The sequence below is a fragment of the Catharus ustulatus genome, chromosome 6, assembly GCF_009819885.2.
Source record: "Catharus ustulatus isolate bCatUst1 chromosome 6, bCatUst1.pri.v2, whole genome shotgun sequence".
NCBI lineage: Eukaryota > Metazoa > Chordata > Aves > Passeriformes > Turdidae > Catharus > Catharus ustulatus.
Window position 1 is genome coordinate 52,615,368 of NC_046226.1, and position 18,469 is coordinate 52,633,836.

The 18,469-nt window shown below is 44.6% G+C and overlaps 1 protein-coding gene across 3 annotated transcripts; it reads left to right on the forward strand.

Annotated features, from left to right (window-relative positions):
* Window positions 1-2,130: 2,130 nt before the first annotated feature.
* On the forward strand, window positions 2,131-12,331 carry WEE1 (WEE1 G2 checkpoint kinase). 3 transcript variants are annotated; one of them, XM_033063647.1, is made up of 11 exons: window positions 2,131-2,694; window positions 4,679-4,887; window positions 5,410-5,476; window positions 5,560-5,732; window positions 6,608-6,729; window positions 7,314-7,460; window positions 7,852-7,947; window positions 8,029-8,114; window positions 8,213-8,383; window positions 8,482-8,627; window positions 10,987-12,331. In XM_033063647.1, the coding sequence occupies exons 1-11, from the start codon at window positions 2,131-2,133 to the stop codon at window positions 11,135-11,137; spliced, it is 1,932 nt and encodes a 643-aa protein (XP_032919538.1). In that variant the 3' UTR covers window positions 11,138-12,331. The 3 variants fall into 3 exon arrangements, with proteins under 3 accessions (XP_032919538.1, XP_032919540.1, XP_032919539.1); XM_033063649.1 differs by lacking the exon at window positions 2,131-2,694 and adding an exon at window positions 2,838-2,904; XM_033063648.1 differs by lacking the exon at window positions 2,131-2,694 and adding an exon at window positions 2,927-3,264.
* Window positions 12,332-18,469: the final 6,138 nt, after the last annotated feature.

Consider the following 18,469-nt stretch of genomic DNA (forward strand, 5'->3'; position numbering starts at 1 on the left):
GGCCCCTCATGCTAATTACAGGTGTCACAGGGGACAGGGAACAGAGTTCCACACTCAGGGCAAAAGTCATCTCTTCAACACAATTGTTCATGCTCCTGTCAGACTACAGCAAAAGAGAAATGGTGCAAGATCAGAACCTGTGAGCTCTGACATGGCAGCTGTGCATTTGTTAGCTACATCTTTATTCAGTACTTCCTTCTCTTAATTTCTTTCAGATTGGAAATAAACTTTCTTTTAATACCATCATGCTACTGTTGTTTCCTTATTTCTCTATTCCTTTTTTCTTTCCTCTCCTGTCTTCTCTTCAGAAGTACTTTATTCTCTGAATTGTTCCACTTGATTTTGTCCCACTGAACGGTCCCAGCAATTAATAATTCATTGATCAAACTCAAGTACAACAGGGTTTTTGAACTCTGTAGAGTCTGCAGACTCCAGAGAGCATGAGTTATATTAGGTTGAGTTTGGGAAGAAAAGGGCAAGTTTTGACGTTACAGGGGGAGGGCGTTATTGAAAACTTACAGTCAAAACTTTTTCAAAGAAAAGGAAACTTCATGTATGACTGAAGCAAGCCACAGATAGTGGCTAGGAAGTTTTGAGTCACTCTATGAGAATTGCTTTGCATCTCCCTCTGTGGGCTTTGAAGGGAGAAAGAGGTGGTGGAGGTTCTATTTTTAAATAGCCTTCTCTTACATCATCCGTTCTAAAATTTGAATGCTTCAGTTAATACTTGCTATACAGGACATCTCATTTTAAAAAATGAGTATTTTTAATGGGATGTTATTGTGGTTGTGAATTATTGCACACCAAGTGCATTTATACTTGGCTTGATGTAGCCCCATCTCTGTTCCATTTTCAGAGGTTATGTCGGCTACTTTCAGTTTTCTGAAACCTGTTTTCAGTTTTCTCCAGAATGCAAATCTCAAAGCTAGTGTTCTGGGGCTCATCACTGCTTGTCCTAAAACCAGGGCAGTTCTCTGCAATAAACCAGGTGTTTTCAGAAAGAAGAGGTAAAGAAGGAGGAATTGCCAGAAGTGGCACGGGGGACACTGGCATCCCTGTGGCTCCGAGGTTCTGTTCCCGCAGGAGTGAGCCCTGGGCAGCACACGAGGATTTGTCTGCCGGGCAAGGAGGGGGAGTTGTGCGGAGGAGGCTGGAGAGGAGCTGTGCTGCCATCCGAGCATCCCAGCTCCGGGAGGTGAATCCTCATTGCCCCCGTGAGCAGGGAACGCTGTGGGTGCCTGGAGAGCCTGCGGCAGCACAGTGTCCCATGTGCTTTGTTACCCAAGGGTGCGTTTAGGGCGATTTGTTCAGAAGAGAGGGACAGGTTTATTGCTTGGGTGTGACCAGACAGAAGAGGAAGCCAAGAGGCGGAGTGGTGGCACCTGTAGGGGACAGGTCTGGTAAGAGCAGGCAGCACCCCTGGCTTTGGAGCGCCGGGAGCGAGTCCGTGTGGGAGTCCCGCAGGAGGAGCAATGCCCTTTAAACCACGCGCGGAGCTGGGGAATACAGCAACCTCCGGCTGAGATTAATAAAGGGAGAGGGCGTCTCTAACTGCCGCACAAGGTGCTCTTGTTATTGCTATAATCATTATCGTTAGTATATTAAAGAATGTTGTTATTATTACTGCGGACATTTTTAGCGCGCTCAGTTCTAGCAACTCAACGGGAGCGGGACCACGTTGCAGAGGAGCGGGGAGCGGTAGCCTGGCAGGGCGGCGCGGTGTACCCGCGGTATCCCGGACCTCCCGGACGGTGGTGCCGGCGCTACCCGGGCCGGGCGGGCGCTGCCCCGATCTCCGTGCCCGAGCGGCTCCCGCGGCCCGGGCGGGGCCGCCCCGGGGCTAAAATGGCGGCGGGCGCGCGCCTCACGGGCCGACACGTCCGCGCGGCCGCCTCGGGGCGGGGCCCCGGCCCGGCCCCGCCGCTCGCGCCAAAGCGGCCCCGCCCCCGCGCGCCGTGTTTTCAAACCCGGTGGGCGGGCGCGATTGGCCGGCGTGCGCGGCACGTGACCAACGGTCGCGGGAAAGCCGCGGAGTCCGAACGGCGCGCGGCGGGGCCGTTCTCGGGCGGCGCGAGCAGAACCGGCGGCGCACGCGGGCGGAGCGCGGGCAGCGCAGCGGGAGCGGCCGCCATGAGCTTCCTCAGCCTGCAGCGGGCGGCGCCGCCGCGGCGCGTCTCGGCCCGGCGGGCGGCGGCCCCGATCCGGCAGAAGCTGCTGTTCCTGAGCGGCCACAGCGACTGCGAGGAGGAGGAGGAAGAGGAGGAGGAGGAAGGCTGCGGCAGCAGCAGCGCCAACAGCACCGGCGAGGACTCGGCGTTCCAGGAGGCGGACTCGCCGCTCTCGGCCGCGCGCACCCCGGCGCGGAGCGACCCGCCCCTGCTGGAGGAGGAGGAGGAGGAGATGGAGCCGGCGGCGGCGCCGCTGCCGGACGAGGGGGACTCGTGGGAAGAGGAGGGCTTCGGCTCGTCGCCGGTCAAGTCGCCCGGAGCCTATTTCCTACTCGACTCGCCCTCGCCGCTGGCCCCGCACAAGGGCCGGCGCTGCTGCGAGCGCTCCCCGCCGCACCCGGCGGCCGGCGGGTACCGGGGGGCGCGGGGCGAGGAGCCCGGCTCGCCGCTGCCCGACTACCCGGGCACGCCGCCGCACAAGACGCTGCGCAAGCTGCGGCTGTTCGACACGCCGCACACACCCAAGGTGAGCGGGGCGGGGCCGGGCCCGGCCGGCCCGTTATGTAACGGCGGCGCCGCTCGGCTCCGCGCCGGGCGCTCCGGACGGGCTGGGGCGGGGCCGGGCTGGGCCGGGCGGCGCCGCCTCCCGACGGGACTCGGGCAGGCCGCCCACCCAGGTGTTAGTCGTGGAGAAACTTTTATAAAGTTTTCGCAGCTGGGCTGTGTTTTGTGGAAAGTATGTTTGAGAAGTGCCGGCGTAGAGCGTTAAAAGTCCTCAAGTCAGCGCTTGAGTGGGCGTTGGTAGGGGCGTAGCCGAAAAGTTAAAGCTCGACTTGGGGTGTGATCCTGCGTGTGTGTGTCGGTGAGCTGGCACGTCCTGCGAGGAATTTCCTCCCGGGGAGAGTGATGAGCCATCGGAATGGCGTGCCCTGGGAGGCGGTGGATCGCCGTGCCTGCGGTGTTTAAGGAAAAGCTGTCCCTGGGCTCGGTGGTCTCACAGGGCTTCTCCAGCCTGATGCATTCCGCGATCCTCTCGTGTTGCAGTGCTGCTGTCGTGTGCCAGCGCTGGTCCAGCATCTGCACTCCTGCATCAAACGTGAGAGGCTCTTGGAGCAGTCAGTGCTGTACTGATGAATACAAAGTTTAGAGGGAGAGATGGGCAGCTCTTAAATCTGTCAATAACAGACTTCTGGAAGGGATTTCAACTTTTGAACTCGACACTGTGTAAAGTGCATTTAAATCTAGTGATAATTGCCTTCCTTTCTTCATTACTTTTCATATAGCCCCTTAGAAGTAATCCTGGGATAATCCCCGGGGATAATCTCCCAGGGGTCTATAGACTATAGATGGAAAACAACTGACTTAAGGTGCGAGGAAGGCTTCCTTCTTAATTGGTTTTCTACAGCTTCCATCTCCATTGGGGTTTCACTGGTAAAAATCAGTGGTACAAGTTTGTAAAAGGCAAAATTGGTGATAATTACACACCTTGTAGGGAGCAGATGCTTCAGAGATTCAGACTTTTGTGGAATGTGATACTAAAAATCAGTTCTTAACACAGCAGTTCAGTGGTATTCTTAAATTAGGTGCCCTGATTCTACATAGGTTATCTTGGAGAACTTTTTGGAAGAATCAGTTGGTTCAGGTATCCAGTGGAAGTACAGAAAAGTGTCCTGAGAATCACAGGTGCAAGTCTAGTGCAGATTTGAGGACTGCAATTGAGATTCCCATGTACCGAGTGTTCTTCCCTGTGGTGTTTTAGGCTTTAGTCCTGTCAAATCTTTATTTTGTTGTTAGCATAAGGTGATGCTCCTGCCTGTGATCCAGTTGTCAGCATCCTCACCAGGATGAAGGTGACTCAGGTGCAGACTTTCCAGTGTAGCTCGGAGAGGTTTCATCTTGTGCCTGGAAAATGCCTGGTCTGGCAAATTACCACCCAGAAGATCAATTTTGGGTATTTAACTAACAGTGCAGCCATGCTGTCAAGTTCTTGAACCATTTTTTTGTAGGCTCAGGAAAATGGACCCGTGCATCAATATTAAATGTTGCATTTGCTGATTTTTTAAGATTGTCACCTAAATCTGTAGAAACCAAAGATCATTTGTCTGATCTAGTTTCCACATCATGCAAATGAAAATCATGGTGATACAATATAGGATTGTCCTCAAATTTCATCTGTGTTCATTTAATGGACAAAGATTCATCCAAGAAGTTTAGGTGATGAAGTTATTCATCACCTCATCATCATCATTCATTACTCTCATCATCATCTTTGCTATCTTTTAAAAAATAATTTTAATACTTGTTTGCTCGAACTGTTTCTGTGTAGAGTACAAAGCCTAATAGTTTCTTAGAAAATATTTTTGATGGAAATGCAGGTATTTAAACAACTGATGCTACTTTGTAATATGGCTTCAGGCATGACCTGACTGTTAAATGTCTAAGGCAGTATCAAGGCTATAAATGTGTTGGTTTTGGTTTGTTTTTTCGTTTGTTTGTTTTTTTGAATACAGAGTTTGCTTTCTAAAGCACAAGGTTTAGGTTCCAGCTCAGTCAAACTTAGAGGGGGCTCCCTGTTTATGAATGTTGGTAAATCAGAGAAGCAAGAAGAAGATTTTAGACAAACACCTCATGTGAACATCAATCCCTTCACTCCCGATTCCATGTTCCTTCACAACTCTGAAGGCAAATGTCGTCGGAGGAAGAGGATACACTGGAATGAGTGAGTGATTTGTAGCTTCCTTTGTTAAGCTTGTATTTAAAACTACTTTTGGCTGCAAAAACTTTGTCACAGATTGCTTCTAAGAAAGTATTTTTGCATGCAGATTGTTAGCAATGTATAATACAGCTCTTAAAATATGTGCTTCAAGATGCATGATATTCTAAAATAGTCATTTAGCACTAGATCTTTTAATTACTGTACAGAGAGGATAGACTAGGCAGTGACCTGGTCTTTTTCCACTCATGGAAGGGGCCATGCACACTCTTTTTTTGAGGAGGAAAAAAATGCATTAAATACAAGCATTAAACACAGTACAATACAGTGAAACATGAAGAAAGAAATAACAAAGATATTGGCATGGCAATTTTATGGGTTTGTGTTTACAGATGTCTAATGTTCCATTAGTTAACTAAAATTAGAGAGAATAGGAGAATTAGATCTTAGATCTTAGAAAAATTCAGCAGCTTCTGGGCTTCTGTTTTAAGTTTACTCAATCCATGTTATTTCTGGTGTGAATTTCAGCTCTTGTGGAGAGGACATGGAACCAAGCGATGGAGAGCCTGAAGAGGAAACCATGAGACCTGCCAAGGTACTTAATCTTTAAACCTTGAAATGAATTTTAGCAGTTTGTGTATCTGCACATCTAAATATTTTCCCTGGTAATCTTTGCAGAGGATAACAATAACAGAAAGTAACATGAAGTCACGCTATGCAACCGAATTCCATGAACTGGAGAAGATTGGATCTGGGGAATTCGGCTCTGTGTTTAAGTGTGTGAAGAGGCTGGATGGCTGCATCTATGCAATAAAACGCTCCAAGAAACCCTTGGCTGGCTCAGTGGATGAGTGAGTGCTTCCTGCTCTTAGAACTTACAAGTCTTCTCCTGGTGTTTCTTCTTCACATGGCTCTTTGTGTTGGTGTCTAGAGAATGCATTTAAGAGGAAGGTATAAAACGAACATGAATTAAATGTAAAATAGATACAATTTTGAAGCTGCTTAATTTTTTTCTATCCCACTCACCACCCAGGTACTGTGCAGTGCTGGGGAGAAAAGGCTGATTGGCCTCTCTCCTGCCAGATGTTTGTCCCAGTATTCTGTGTGGAATTGTTCTCCAAGTGAGAATAACACTTCCTTGCAAAGGTGGTTGTTTGAGAGATAAAAGGAAGGCACAATTTCCAACTAAGTCCTCATCCTTGTCAGCTTGAGTGACATGCAGAATTAAGTCAGTTTGGGAGTATTGTTTGTGATTGAGCCTGTGATTCAGGACTTTTGCCAACATTTCAATAATGTGTGGAATAGTTGTTCAAATAGTTTATATTGTAAGTATTTGAACACACAATAGTGTGCTCAAATAGTTATAACATAAAACCCCACAGGTCTGAGTTGCACAAAATTGCATACCAGTCTTACAATTTAGGGAATGTTGACTTCAGTCAAACTCTTGGCTTATGAGCACTTTTTCCTTAAAACTTCAGTCATGCATCTCAAAGTTTGCTATTGCTGCTGGTTGGCAAGTGTGGCTCCCACATCAAATTCTGGTTTTTTGATGTTCCACACATTAAGTCTTTCAATATAATGTAAATTATTTTTACTGTTTGGACATAAGTACAAATCCAGCTTACGGTGCCACAGAATTGAACAGTAAGATTAGTGTAATAAGAAATTGTACTAATTTCACCTCACAACACTCACATGTGCTGTTGTTTTTTGTGACTAACAGGCAGAATGCTTTAAGAGAGGTCTATGCACATGCAGTCCTGGGACAGCATTCTCATGTAGTGAGGTACTACTCTGCATGGGCAGAAGATGACCACATGCTTATACAGAATGAATACTGCAATGGTAAGTAAAGAAGACATGCAGATGTCTACAAACTTTTAATACTAGTTAGGAATTGATTACCCTACTCATAGCTCATGCTGTCTTTCTCTCAAGTGACTGATATTCCTTTCTGGAAAAGGCATATCAGATGGATGAAGCAAAAACTGTACTAAGTTGCAGACCAAGTCATGCATGCTCAAACATACTCAAAGTACTGTGAGGTGTTTTTGAGCAGCAGAACTGTTCTTTCTTCTGTACAGTGGTACAAACTGAAATAGAGAAAATTGCTGGAGTTTCCATTAAAAAGGAAGATAAAAGCTCATTTCTGAAGCATTTTGCTACTGTTGATGCCTTGACAAAGATTTGGAAGAGAGAGTGCTTTCCCTTGTGTTGATATCCTGTTAGTTTGTGTGGCAACTACAGGAGAAAAGAATTTTATTATATTCTTATATGGCTAAAAAGAGGATACAGCACTATATTTTACACTTACTGCGTTTTGCCAACAAGTTCTTTGTGAGATATTCACTTAGCTTGGGGCTAGTTTTTGTTATTTTGTCAACTGTTTGATGTAAAAAAATACCTTTTTTTTTTTAATGCTGTTTCAGGTGGCAGTTTAGCGGATGCCATAAGTGAAAATTACCGGAATATGCGTTACTTTACTGAACCAGAACTGAAGGACCTGCTGCTTCAAGTGGCTCGAGGTTTAAAGTACATTCATTCAATGTCCCTGGTACACATGGATATCAAACCTAGTAAGTTTGTAACTACTTTACTCTCTATTGACAACTTGCTCAGTTCATTTAATCTGCTGTAGAAAAATGAACAGTTAGCCACACCTTACTAACTGTAAATTCTTCCCTCAAGTTCTGAATAGGAGCACAAAGATGTCAGTTATAAAATTGGCCAGCAGACCTAAACTGTTGAGTTTATCTTGGGTCCTTTTTGTGTAATTGACTCTACTTGCATAACACTTGGCTGCCTTCCCAGCAGAGGGGCCACAGCAAGTCAATTATAGATTCTCACTCTTTGAACAGGGTATATATACAAATAAAACTTCTGCACGGCTAAAGCAAACTGTAGTGAAAGTAGGTCAAGTAGAAATTGTACAGAAATGTTTCTTTTAACAATTTTGCTCTTTTTCAGGTAACATTTTCATATCTAGAACATCAGTTCCAAGTATAACTCTAGAGGAAGGTGATGATGATGACTGGTCATCTGATAGAGTCATATTTAAAATAGGTGAGAAACAGCACACTTGTGTGCAAAAGAATTGCACTATCTCATTGTCTTCTGAAAAGTAACTTTCTTTTCTCCTTGCAGGTGACCTGGGCCATGTAACTCGAGTCTCTAGTCCTCAGGTGGAAGAAGGTGACAGCCGTTTCCTTGCCAATGAAGTCCTACAAGAGGTAACTGTTCTGTTTGTGGGAAACACTGATGTTAGACCTGCCTGCTACTTCCTTTAGGAAAAAAATGGTGAATTTATTTTTTCTTCTTTCTTTTCAAGAACTACACTCACTTGCCAAAAGCAGATATTTTTGCTCTGGCTCTGACTGTTGTCTGTGCTGCTGGGGCTGAGCCACTTCCAACTAACGGGGACCAATGGCATGAAATTCGGCAAGGAAAACTGCCCAGACTACCACAAGTGCTTTCTCAAGAATTACTAGACTTACTAAAAGTAAGAATTCTTGTATTAGTGGCTCACTGATGAGTGTAATTTATTGTCTTGCTGGCATTTAACAAGGATGCTTTGTTTTCTTTTTTTTTTTTCCCAAGGTTATGATTAATCCTGATCCTGAGAAAAGGCCTTCAGCTGTGGCACTGGTGAAGCATTCAGTGCTTCTCTCTGCCGCAAAAAAGAGCGCGGAGCAGCTCCGGATAGAGCTGAATGCTGAAAAATTCAAGAACTCGCTCTTGCAGAAGTGAGTAGGTCCTTGGGGTCCTTCAACAAGACTTCTTTTCTAACAGGTTCTCACCTGAGAGTGATGATAAAACAGGAGTGTCCTTGTTTGTGGGCGAGATCCACAAATCTGTATGCATGTGCGTACCTGAGAGTACAAAGTGGGTCATGGAACTTTAAAAGGAACTTTCTCCCCAGAAAGAACTGCTTGAACACTAAGGGAATCTCAACAGCCCTGTTAGTATTCAAGGCATACAAAACATTGTTTTTAAACAAATGTTTCAGGACAGTGCACACTTTTGTGACAGGTATAGCCTAGCTTACATCTGGATGATTTGAGTCTCTTTTCCTAGGTCATTTGTACATTGAAATGTTGGAAATCTACTTAAATGACCTGTTTTGAACGTCAATGAAATGGCACATCAGGAATGTTATTGAACTGATTTGACCTGTACACAGACAGTGTTTTTGGGTCACCACAGAATCATTTGTATCTGGAGGGCATCTTGTCCTACCCCTGGCTCAAACACTCACTCTGAATTCAGGCTTGGAAGAAGAGATTCCCTTTAGGAAAGTCTGATTTCTGTTTAAGTGTCAGGGAAAGAGTTAGTAAGTTAATAAGCAGCCATCTGACTCTTCCAGTACAATTCTCTTTACATGTGTTAATGCATAATAGGCAGGCTTTTATGAGGGAATACAGGACACTGATTTATTTTTGAGATGGTAATTTCATGTTCAGGTTCACTCCGTTGTTGCCTGCTTATCTTGCCATTGCTGGTCTGACCACAGGCAGATGTCCTAGATTAGCTGGTTATCTTTAGAGTATTATGAATTACATTGAAGGAATAATCAGACAATTTGTGCAGGTTGCTAAAAGGCAAATTTGCTGAGGTAAGTTGCTTGCTTGTATGAAGACAAAATATTTTTGCATCACTTGAAAGAGAAGATTGGCAAAGCTAGTGTTTTGTAAAGACTCCTGGCCTGGCAACAAGGGATATGTAAATCCAAGAATGATTATGATTTTAAAATAACACTTGGTCACAGTAATTTTTAATGTTGTGTGGCATAGTGCTCCATAAGGTACTTCAGGTAGTTTGGGGGAGAGGGGTTTTTTTGGGTTTCCACTTTTGTGTGTAAGTCATCTTCAGTGAAAAGAATCCTTTTAAGGCAACTCAGCTTTTCTACTGTGTTGTCCTCTTCAGAGGAAGGAAGAATTCAAGATTTCTAGGCAAGAAGTCAAGACTTCTAAGGAAGAGTGGAAGGATATTGTAAAACTCAATTTCCTGGTAATGGTGTGGTGGTTGGGCAAGTGCACCTGTGTGTATTTGTGACTGATGCTCACAAGGAAGAGGACTGAAAATTGGATGCAATTTCTTTCAGTGAACTGGCACAGTGATAATTTGGGGGTGATTAGATGGGGCACAGGTGTTAATGAATAATACTTTGGCTTGCAAGAATGGGAATTGCTTGTTAAACATGTAGCTTAAAACTGAATACACCTGCACCAATATGCAGCAACTTTGTAATATTTAATTTTGCTATGCAACCAGAAGTGAAATTAAAAATACTAGCTAGCTCTTATAGTAGAGAAAGTTCTTTAATAGATTGAGATAAAAAAAGGAATAGAGTATGGGGGAAGGCTGAGGCTTAGCCATGTGTCAGTATTTGAAGAAAGGAGAAAAGCAGTGTATGGGGAAAACCTTTATAAAGATAGCTGTACTCTTTAGTTGGCCTATGTTATAGTTTTATCTGGAGTTTGATTTAACTTTGTCCTCAGCCTGGTATTGGTAATTCTCTGAAACAGAACAGTTGGCAGAATGTTGCACAGGAGCGCTGGCCTGTGCTGCCTTCAGTGACTCTGCCTTGCAGGCTCCCATTTTTGTTAGGCAAAAAACACGGAGGTGGTGATAAGCTTTTGATGTGGGTATGCAAAAGGGAAAGGAACTTCCTGAGTTGTCTGTTGCCAGTTACCCACACCTGTGTTCTTCTGAGTGCCTGAGTCTCCCACAGAAGATCAGGTGTAGCTGAATATGCTTCCTTTGGGCAAGTCTCAGAAATGAACTCCGACTTAACACGTGCCTGGTGCTAGGAAGTGAAAGCACCCTACTGTGTCCTGGTAATTGAGCTGCTTGTAACAGGCTGGATTTCAGAATCTGAGTAGTGTTTTAATTTCATTCCCTTGCTTTTCAAAAGAATATCTAGACGAGTAATGATCCCACCTCTGCCCCTCTGGTTGGAAACAGGTGGATGCGAATCATAACGCTCTCAATATAACCTAAAATTGACCTGGAGGCTTGACCTGTGACCTGCTGTGGTTGGTGTGCTGTATCTTGCTGTGATAAGTGAATCCTGCTGGGTGTGACGGTGTCCCTGTGTTGCAGAGAGCTGAAGAAGGCCCAGCTGGCGAAGGCGGCGGCCGAGGAGCGCGCGCTGTTCACGGACAGAATGACCACGAGATCCACGACACAGAACCGCCCGTCCCGCCTCATCGGCAAGAAAATGAACCGCTCCCTGAGCCTCACCATCTACTGACCAGGGAGTGCAGAGCACCTGCAGAGATGCCATTGCTCCTCTGCCTGCTTCCTTGTCCTGCCATCAGTACCACCAGTTGTACAGCTACTCACAGCTTCTGGGTTTTCCTTGCACTCCGTGGCTGATTGTATATTAACCATTGGAGTGAGTGGACTCGGTTACTCTCCTGTCTGCAGAGGATCCTGGACGTTATCCCATAAGCCTTTCGGTTACACTGTTAGATGTTACGTTGTCCCAGGGTTAACCACTATAGTGGTGTGCTGCTTTGTAGTGTTACAGCATTGTAATAAGAAGCAATATCCCTAATCTTTTAAGAAGGAAGGGAGGGGGCCTTACTTTGATAGTTAATTTTTTTTTTTTTTTTGGAGCAGAGGGGGAATAAATTTTGAAAGACAGGCTTGAAGGCCAGCTACAGTCAATGTACCTGATGTCAGGTAGACTTTTGTTGTGAATTTTATTTGTGTATTCAACTGGGAGCACTTTGTAGGCATTGCATAAACCACAGCTTAGGAACCTGTGGAATTAAGTGCCATGTGGAACTGCTGCTATTTTTAGTTCAATGTCCTTGCTGTAAACTGTAGCATTAAAACAATCATTATTGTGTTAATAGGCTTCTTGTTAAAGCAATTAAGTGAAACAAACGTAAGCTGCATTTTAGTGAAGGCAGCATTTTTCTCTCAAAGCTAGTGCATTGTGAAAAAAATGCACCAATTTAATATTTTGGACTCTGTATTAGTGTAGTGCAATTGTTAATGTCTTTGCTATTGATGTTTTCTTCTTTCTCATGAGGTTCTCTGAATGTTCATATTTTCTTCAGTTGCCCATTCTTGAGGCTATTGTATGTTTTGTTTTTTTTTGTGTTGTAATACTTGTAAATAGTTGTTTAGTGTGTTCAGGTTGTTTTTCACTGTTTATGTACATAAGTTTGATCATGCTTATAGTGTACTATACAGAAACTGCAGTCTGGGATGCCAACAGACACAGCTTAACTATTCAGTTTGAAGTTCCAAAATGTGGAACAGAATGTGGCCATGGAACCGGTGCTGATACTGAACCTAGGCTGACAGAAGAACTGTTCTGTTACTGGCTTTCCTCTTCATTCATTTTACTTAAAACAATGTTTCCCTATTGTGCTCTATTTGTTCTTACTAGTGTTGAATTTGAATATTAAAGTTAAAAGTTCTGTTTGTTTAATATTGTGTAACACTTATTTAATTTTATAGTTACAGAAATAAAATACTGAGTTGGGAATATACTATGGCAAGTCCTGATGAGATCTGCTTCCCACTCATGCCTAATGCTTGTAATTCCCTCTCATGGGAGTGGGACTGAGTGAGATAAGACATTTGCTGATAGTTAGGAGAGAAGGATCCTAGTGCATGTGTTAGTGTCCATAGCAGTCTGTCTCTGCAGCCTCAGGAATGATGGAACCCATAAGTGGTGGTGGAGGAATAGAAACTATGTGAAGAAATAGCTGGGTCTGAGATAAAGGGAAAAATGCAGAAACTGCTGCAAATGGGAAGAGAGCTGCAGATTTAGAAGCTGGGAAGAAAACAGTGGGAGGAGTTGGAATATTTCAGGAATACAATAATGGCATGTTCTGTGGCATGGAGGCAAATGTGAAGAAGAAAGACACAGTAAATGCTTAATAGATCAGTCTGTTGTGGAGATTTTTACCTTGTATTAGAGCTGCAGGTGACTCGGAGAAGCTGTGTCTGAATTCTATAGACTCATAAAATTCAGCTTTGCAATTAGCAGAAAATAACTAAGAGTTCTCAGTTCTACTCAGAGTGAAATTCAGAGTTTTGGTTGAAGATATGTTAATAGTGGTATTTTACTGATAACTGGATATGCAGTTATCATAAAAAACTGATACGCTGGAATACCTTAGGTTTTTACTTTTTAAGATAGCCCTGTTTTGTTTATGAGAGAATTTAAAATTTATGGTTTTGTTGCCAGTGTTATACTGTTCATCTACACTGAGACCTTTAAGCATACTTCTAAACAGTCAGAAGTACCAATTGATGAGTGATCAGTGAACTAAGCCTTTCTATCTCTACACTGTAAAAAACTTTGTTACACCTACTACAGTTCTGTGCTGCTCGTGATGCATTTTTGGAGGCCTGCAGTATCAGTAGAGGCATTGCTGTGCAAACAAGCTATGCTGGGGGCTTGGACAGCTGTGCTCCTGGCTGGGTACAGAATTGTCCGGATTGCTGGGCCCAGGGAGGTGGTGGATGGAGCTATATCCTGCTGGGAGCAGGTGTCCCTCAGGGCTTGGTGTGGGGCCCAGCCTTTAATGTCTGTCAGTGATGTGGGTGAGAGGAGCGAAGGCTCCTGCAGTTTGCAGGTGCCACCCAGCTGGCAGGAGTGATGATCTGTTGGAGGGCAGGAAGGCTCTGCAGAGGGATCAGGATAGGCTCCTCAGTGGGCTGAGGATACAGCTGCAGGAGGTTCAATATGGCCAAGTGCCAGATCCTTCCCCTGGGTCACAACAACCCCAGGCAGCGCTGCAGGCTGGGAGAAGAGAGGCTGGAAAGGATCTGGGTGTGCTGCAACAGAGGCTGAACATGAGCCAAGGTGGCCAATGGCATCCTGGCCTGGAACAGCAAGAGCGAGTGTGGCAGGACCAGGGCTGTGACTGTCCCTCTGTACTGAGCACCTCAAGTGCTGTGTCCAGTTCTGGGCACAACACTGCATGACAGACACTGAAGGGCTGGAGAGAGTCCAGAGAAGAGCAACAAAACTGGGGAAGGGTGTGGAGCACAAATCCTGTGAGGAGCAGCTGGGAATGTTCAGTCTGGAGAAAAAGAGGCTCAGGAGAGACTTTATCACTCTCAACAACTGCCTGAAGAGAGATTATAGTCAGGTGGGGCTGGCTTCTTTTCCCAAGTAACAAGAGGAAACAGCTTCAAGCTGTGCCAGGGGAGCTTTAGATGGGATATTAGGAACCATTTCTTCAGTGAAACAGTTGTCAAGCACTGGAACAGGCTGCCCAGGGAAGTGGTGGTGTCACCATCCCTGGGGTTATTTAAAAGCTGTGTGGATGAGGCACTTAGGGATATGGTGGAGTGGTGGACTTGGCAGTGCTGGGTTCCAGCAGTAGCTGGATTCCATGATCTTAAGAGTATTTTCCAACCTAAAGAATTCTGTGGGTCTATTCTAGTGCTGGTCGCAGGTTTTGTGTGCCACTGAAGGGTGCCCTGCTTAAACCACGGGACTGGAGTGACTTTAGACATTTTAACTTTTTCCTGTGTGCCAAGGACAATAGTTAAAAAGGCATTTCAGGGTTCTAAAGTAGTGTATGGGAGCAGTAAGAATTGTGAAATTTTATCTTGAGTTTTCATGAGTCTTTCTGATACAGGTGCTGAGGCAGTGAATCCTGGCTGCAACAATGGCTAGTGGGAAGGAGCAGAGAATTTGGGAAGTGTGTGTTAATGCTTCCCATGAATTTTCCCAACATCCAGTGATTCATGATTCAGATGTTTACTGAGTAAGAAGTGGCATCTATTTTTACTGACCTTGAAGGGGGGGGTTGTTTTTCTTAATAGGAACAATCTTACAGTAATTTTGGTAGTTTACAAATATTGCAAAGACAAGACTTGGGCCAAACTTGTCTGTAGTTGAGCAAGTTGCCTTTGCAGGTGGAAGAAGCTTCTCACCTCCTGCAAAAACGTAAAGTTGGATATTAGTTGAGATTCAGCCAAGCATGGTTTAATAAGATGAGCTTCAGCACTTGAAGAGGAATTTTTCTGAATTTAAGAAGCAAGCACTTAAGTTGGGTGGCAAACGTGCTCTTCAAAACAGCTAATTTAATGTTTAACCGTATTTCTCCTGAATTCTTCCAGCTTAAATTTCCAAAGCTTAACTTTTTTGATCAGACATGACTTCATGAAGAACTCAAAGTGAATGTAAAAAACCTTGAAAGCAGGTATTTCATATCTACCTCCTCTAGACATTTGTCTACTCCTTTGTCTTCTTCTTCTCATGATGCATTACTGGACAACACCACCTGCTTGGTCTTGCTCAGTCTTTCTGCATCTTCTGACCAAAAAGTGGGTGATGTGATGGACTAAAGCTCCTGCAGACTCAGTCTCCTGTAAAGACATGACACCATTTAACACTGAAAAAGGAATTTCAAGTGTCAAGGACTGATTCACTGTTTGGATAATTCATCTTGCAATTCAAACCTTTCCATTGTGTGTAGAAATACTGATGGGTTTGCAGGCTAAACCATTGAATTGAATCATAAATTGTATACTTAAAAAAATAGTGAATCATATCTCGTGTTCAAATATTGCATGAAATTCTGTTTATGCCATTACTCAAAATACAATTGGAGGTAATTTTTCTATTTTTTTTGTTTGTTTTTGGTAAGGTATCCACACAGCAGTTGTCTAGGGTTTTTTATTCGTTTTTGTTGGGTTCATTTTTCAGTTTCCAAGTATCCTGTTGCCCTAATATCTGGAATTACTCTGAATTACTAAAATGCAGAACCTGAAATCTTACTGTGGAGTTGGCTTATTTTGGAAGTCTCAGATAAGTTTTCTCTCCACTTAGAAATGGAGTTAGGTACTGCTGATATACTCCAAAGTAGGATTTCAGTGTCCCAGCGTGCATTACTTTATAACATTGAAAGGTTTCACGAATAGAAGTGTACTTGGGCACCCTGTCCTTGCTGACCTGGGGCAGGGGAGTGCCATGTGTTTGACACCCTCCCAAAAGCTGGCCAGCCGGACCTTGCCTGTTTTATAGTCTCCAGCAACACCTGCTGGACAAAGTTGTTAACTGTGCACTGAATTTTTGTCTTTGAAGTGTTTGTGTGCTGGTGTGACACTGGACCCTGATTGTTAGAAGGTGTTGTGTTGTTCTGCAGCAGCGACTGAGCATTCTTGCCAGCAGCAGCTCAGGTAAGCATCCTTTAATTTGTCCATCCCCATTCACCCCTTTGGCTGTGCAGGCTTGGGAAAGGCACCCTCACGATGTGTCTGTGTATGTGGTTTGGAGTGCAATGTGTGCATATGTTAAATCAACCTCTGTATGTGCTACCTACAAATATCCCTGCTGTAACTGGGCTTGAGGACCTGGGTCTGAAGGTGGCCAGCAGAGTCAAATCAGGGCTATGGTCTCCTGAGCCCTCCCTTCCTCCAGGGAAGCCTGGAACCCTCTGAGGGAGCGCTGCCAAGCTGACAGAAAGTTCTCAGCTCCAGAAACAGAGAAAGCAGGAGGAAATTGGGCAGGACAGCTCTCAGGAAACAGAGGTCCTGCTTCTGTCTGAGTTGGAATCCGATGAAGATTCTATCTTCCCGAAGTATAATGGGATTGGGCTAGGGGAAAGGGAGGCGCCCCGAGGAGAGAATATTGCTGTGCCTAATTAAACAGGAAGCAATTTATTATTATGTTATGTTTAACATGTTGCTCAGAGATCTGAGGTTGTGCACGCCTTAAAATGAACTTGAGATTCGGGATAGTCTTGAAAAAACTGAAGCATTGGTTTCAAAGATCGTCCTTTTGCAGTCATTGGACTGCCTTGCAGTAAACAAGATGAGCATTTAGCATGACATCTGAATTATCATGCTGGTCTAAACTGATTTCTGTTTGACTCAAGATGAAAGCAGACTAAGTGGTCTGACTCTGATTAATGATCTTCTGTGTATCCCTCAAGCTGGTGCCAGACAAGTGGGCTAATGGATATAAAACCTGCTGGTACTGCTGAATTTACGCACAGGAAGAATCCACGTGTTCAGCCTGCATCTTGATGGAGAAGATCTTGTTCATCTATTGATTTACAGACAGCAGAAGACACCACTAATGGAAGTATTTTAGGCAAGGTTTTGCAGGATAGGGATGGGGTAGAGGAGAAACACCTGCTATTCCCAACCTTTAGTAGTCTCACCAGCCTTAGGTGATGTTTTTGCCTCTGCAGCTCTTGCCTCTTTTCATTCTCATCTACTGAAGTGTTAAGATGTTCAGGGCAGAATCTCCCCATGTATTTGATCCATGCCTTAGCACATGGGATTTTAAACTCCTTTTGATGTTGTAGACATTGAGTCAAGGCTGGATTGATGGGCCAAGGACATTGTAGAAGGTTCAACAAGGTGAAGTGACAGGTTGTGCCCTTGGGTTGTAACAACCCCAGGCTCTGCTACAGGCTGTGGGCAGAGCAGCTGCAAAAGCTGCTCAGGGGAACAGGACTTGGGGATGCTGGTCAACAGGGGCTGAACAGGAGCCACAGTGTGCCCAGGTGGCCAAGGGTGTAATAAATAGTGTGGCTAGCAGAGCCAGGGCAGGGATTGTCCCCCTGAACTGGGCACTGGTGAGGCCTCACCTCCAGTGCTGTGTCCAGTCCTGTGATGAGCAGCTGAGGGAGCTGGAGAAAAAAAAGCTCAGGGGAGAGCTTATTGCTCTCTGCAACTGCTTAAAAGGAGGCTGTGGCCAGGTGGGGCTCAGTCTCTTCTCCCAGGTAACAGTGGAAGACATGAGGACATGGCCTTAAGCTGCTCCAGGGGAGGTTTAGGTGCAACATCAGGAAAAATTTCTTCACTGAAAAGGTTGTTAGGCATTGGAACAGATTGCCTGGAACCACGATCCCTGGAAGTCAAAAAACATGTGCATGTGGCACTGAGGGAAATGGTTTAGTGGTGAACATGGCAGTGCTGGGTTAACAGGGGATCTCAATGACACTGGAGTTCTTTTCCCATCTTGAAGATTACATGATTCTGACTGTCTTCTATACTAACCCTGCTTAAATGGCTTTTTCCACTGGCTCTTTCTCTTTCCAGTTTCCATCCCAAAAGATGGTATCAGGTGGTTACTGCAGCACACATGGGACTGAATTTCTTCTCTCTGCAGGTAAGGTGTCTGTGGTACTGTGTTCTCTATGGCGAATCCTGTAACTTGGTGAGAAACGCCAGCTGAAAGAATAGAATAAGATGTGTGTTACCAGGGAGGAACTGAAAGGCAATCTGATGTTTTACCCCTACATTATGTTTGTTTTCTGAAGTTTAAATAAAAAAGGGATGTATTGTGCACATGTGTATAAACAGTAGAAAACTATAGTGAAATAGATGTGCCTTGCTGTAATCCCTTTAAAGATTGCTCTGAAAGTCTTAGAAGTGAATGGAAAATTCTTTTTTTTTTTTTTTTTTTTGTAGGAGAGACTAAACTGCCATTCTGATTCAGCATCTAATGCTGCTTCCTGTTTCACCTAAAACTACTGAAGTATTTTAAAATAACAGAAAAGACAGATTCCTCAGATGGCTTGAGGATTGGGTCATGCTATTATGTCAAACACACTTACTGCTTTTTACACTCTCCCCCAATGTTTCCTTG

Excerpts from the sequence above, each read along its gene's own strand:
- WEE1 (XM_033063647.1), top strand. The coding sequence starts at position 2,131 with ATGAGCTTCCTCAGCCTGCAGCGGGCGGCGCCGCCGCGGCGCGTCTCG. Across the intron at positions 4,888-5,409 it reads AAGAGGATACACTGGAATGA|CTCTTGTGGAGAGGACATGG; the intron begins GTGAGTGATTTG and ends TGTGAATTTCAG. Across the intron at positions 8,115-8,212 it reads CCAATGAAGTCCTACAAGAG|AACTACACTCACTTGCCAAA; the intron begins GTAACTGTTCTG and ends TTTCTTTTCAAG.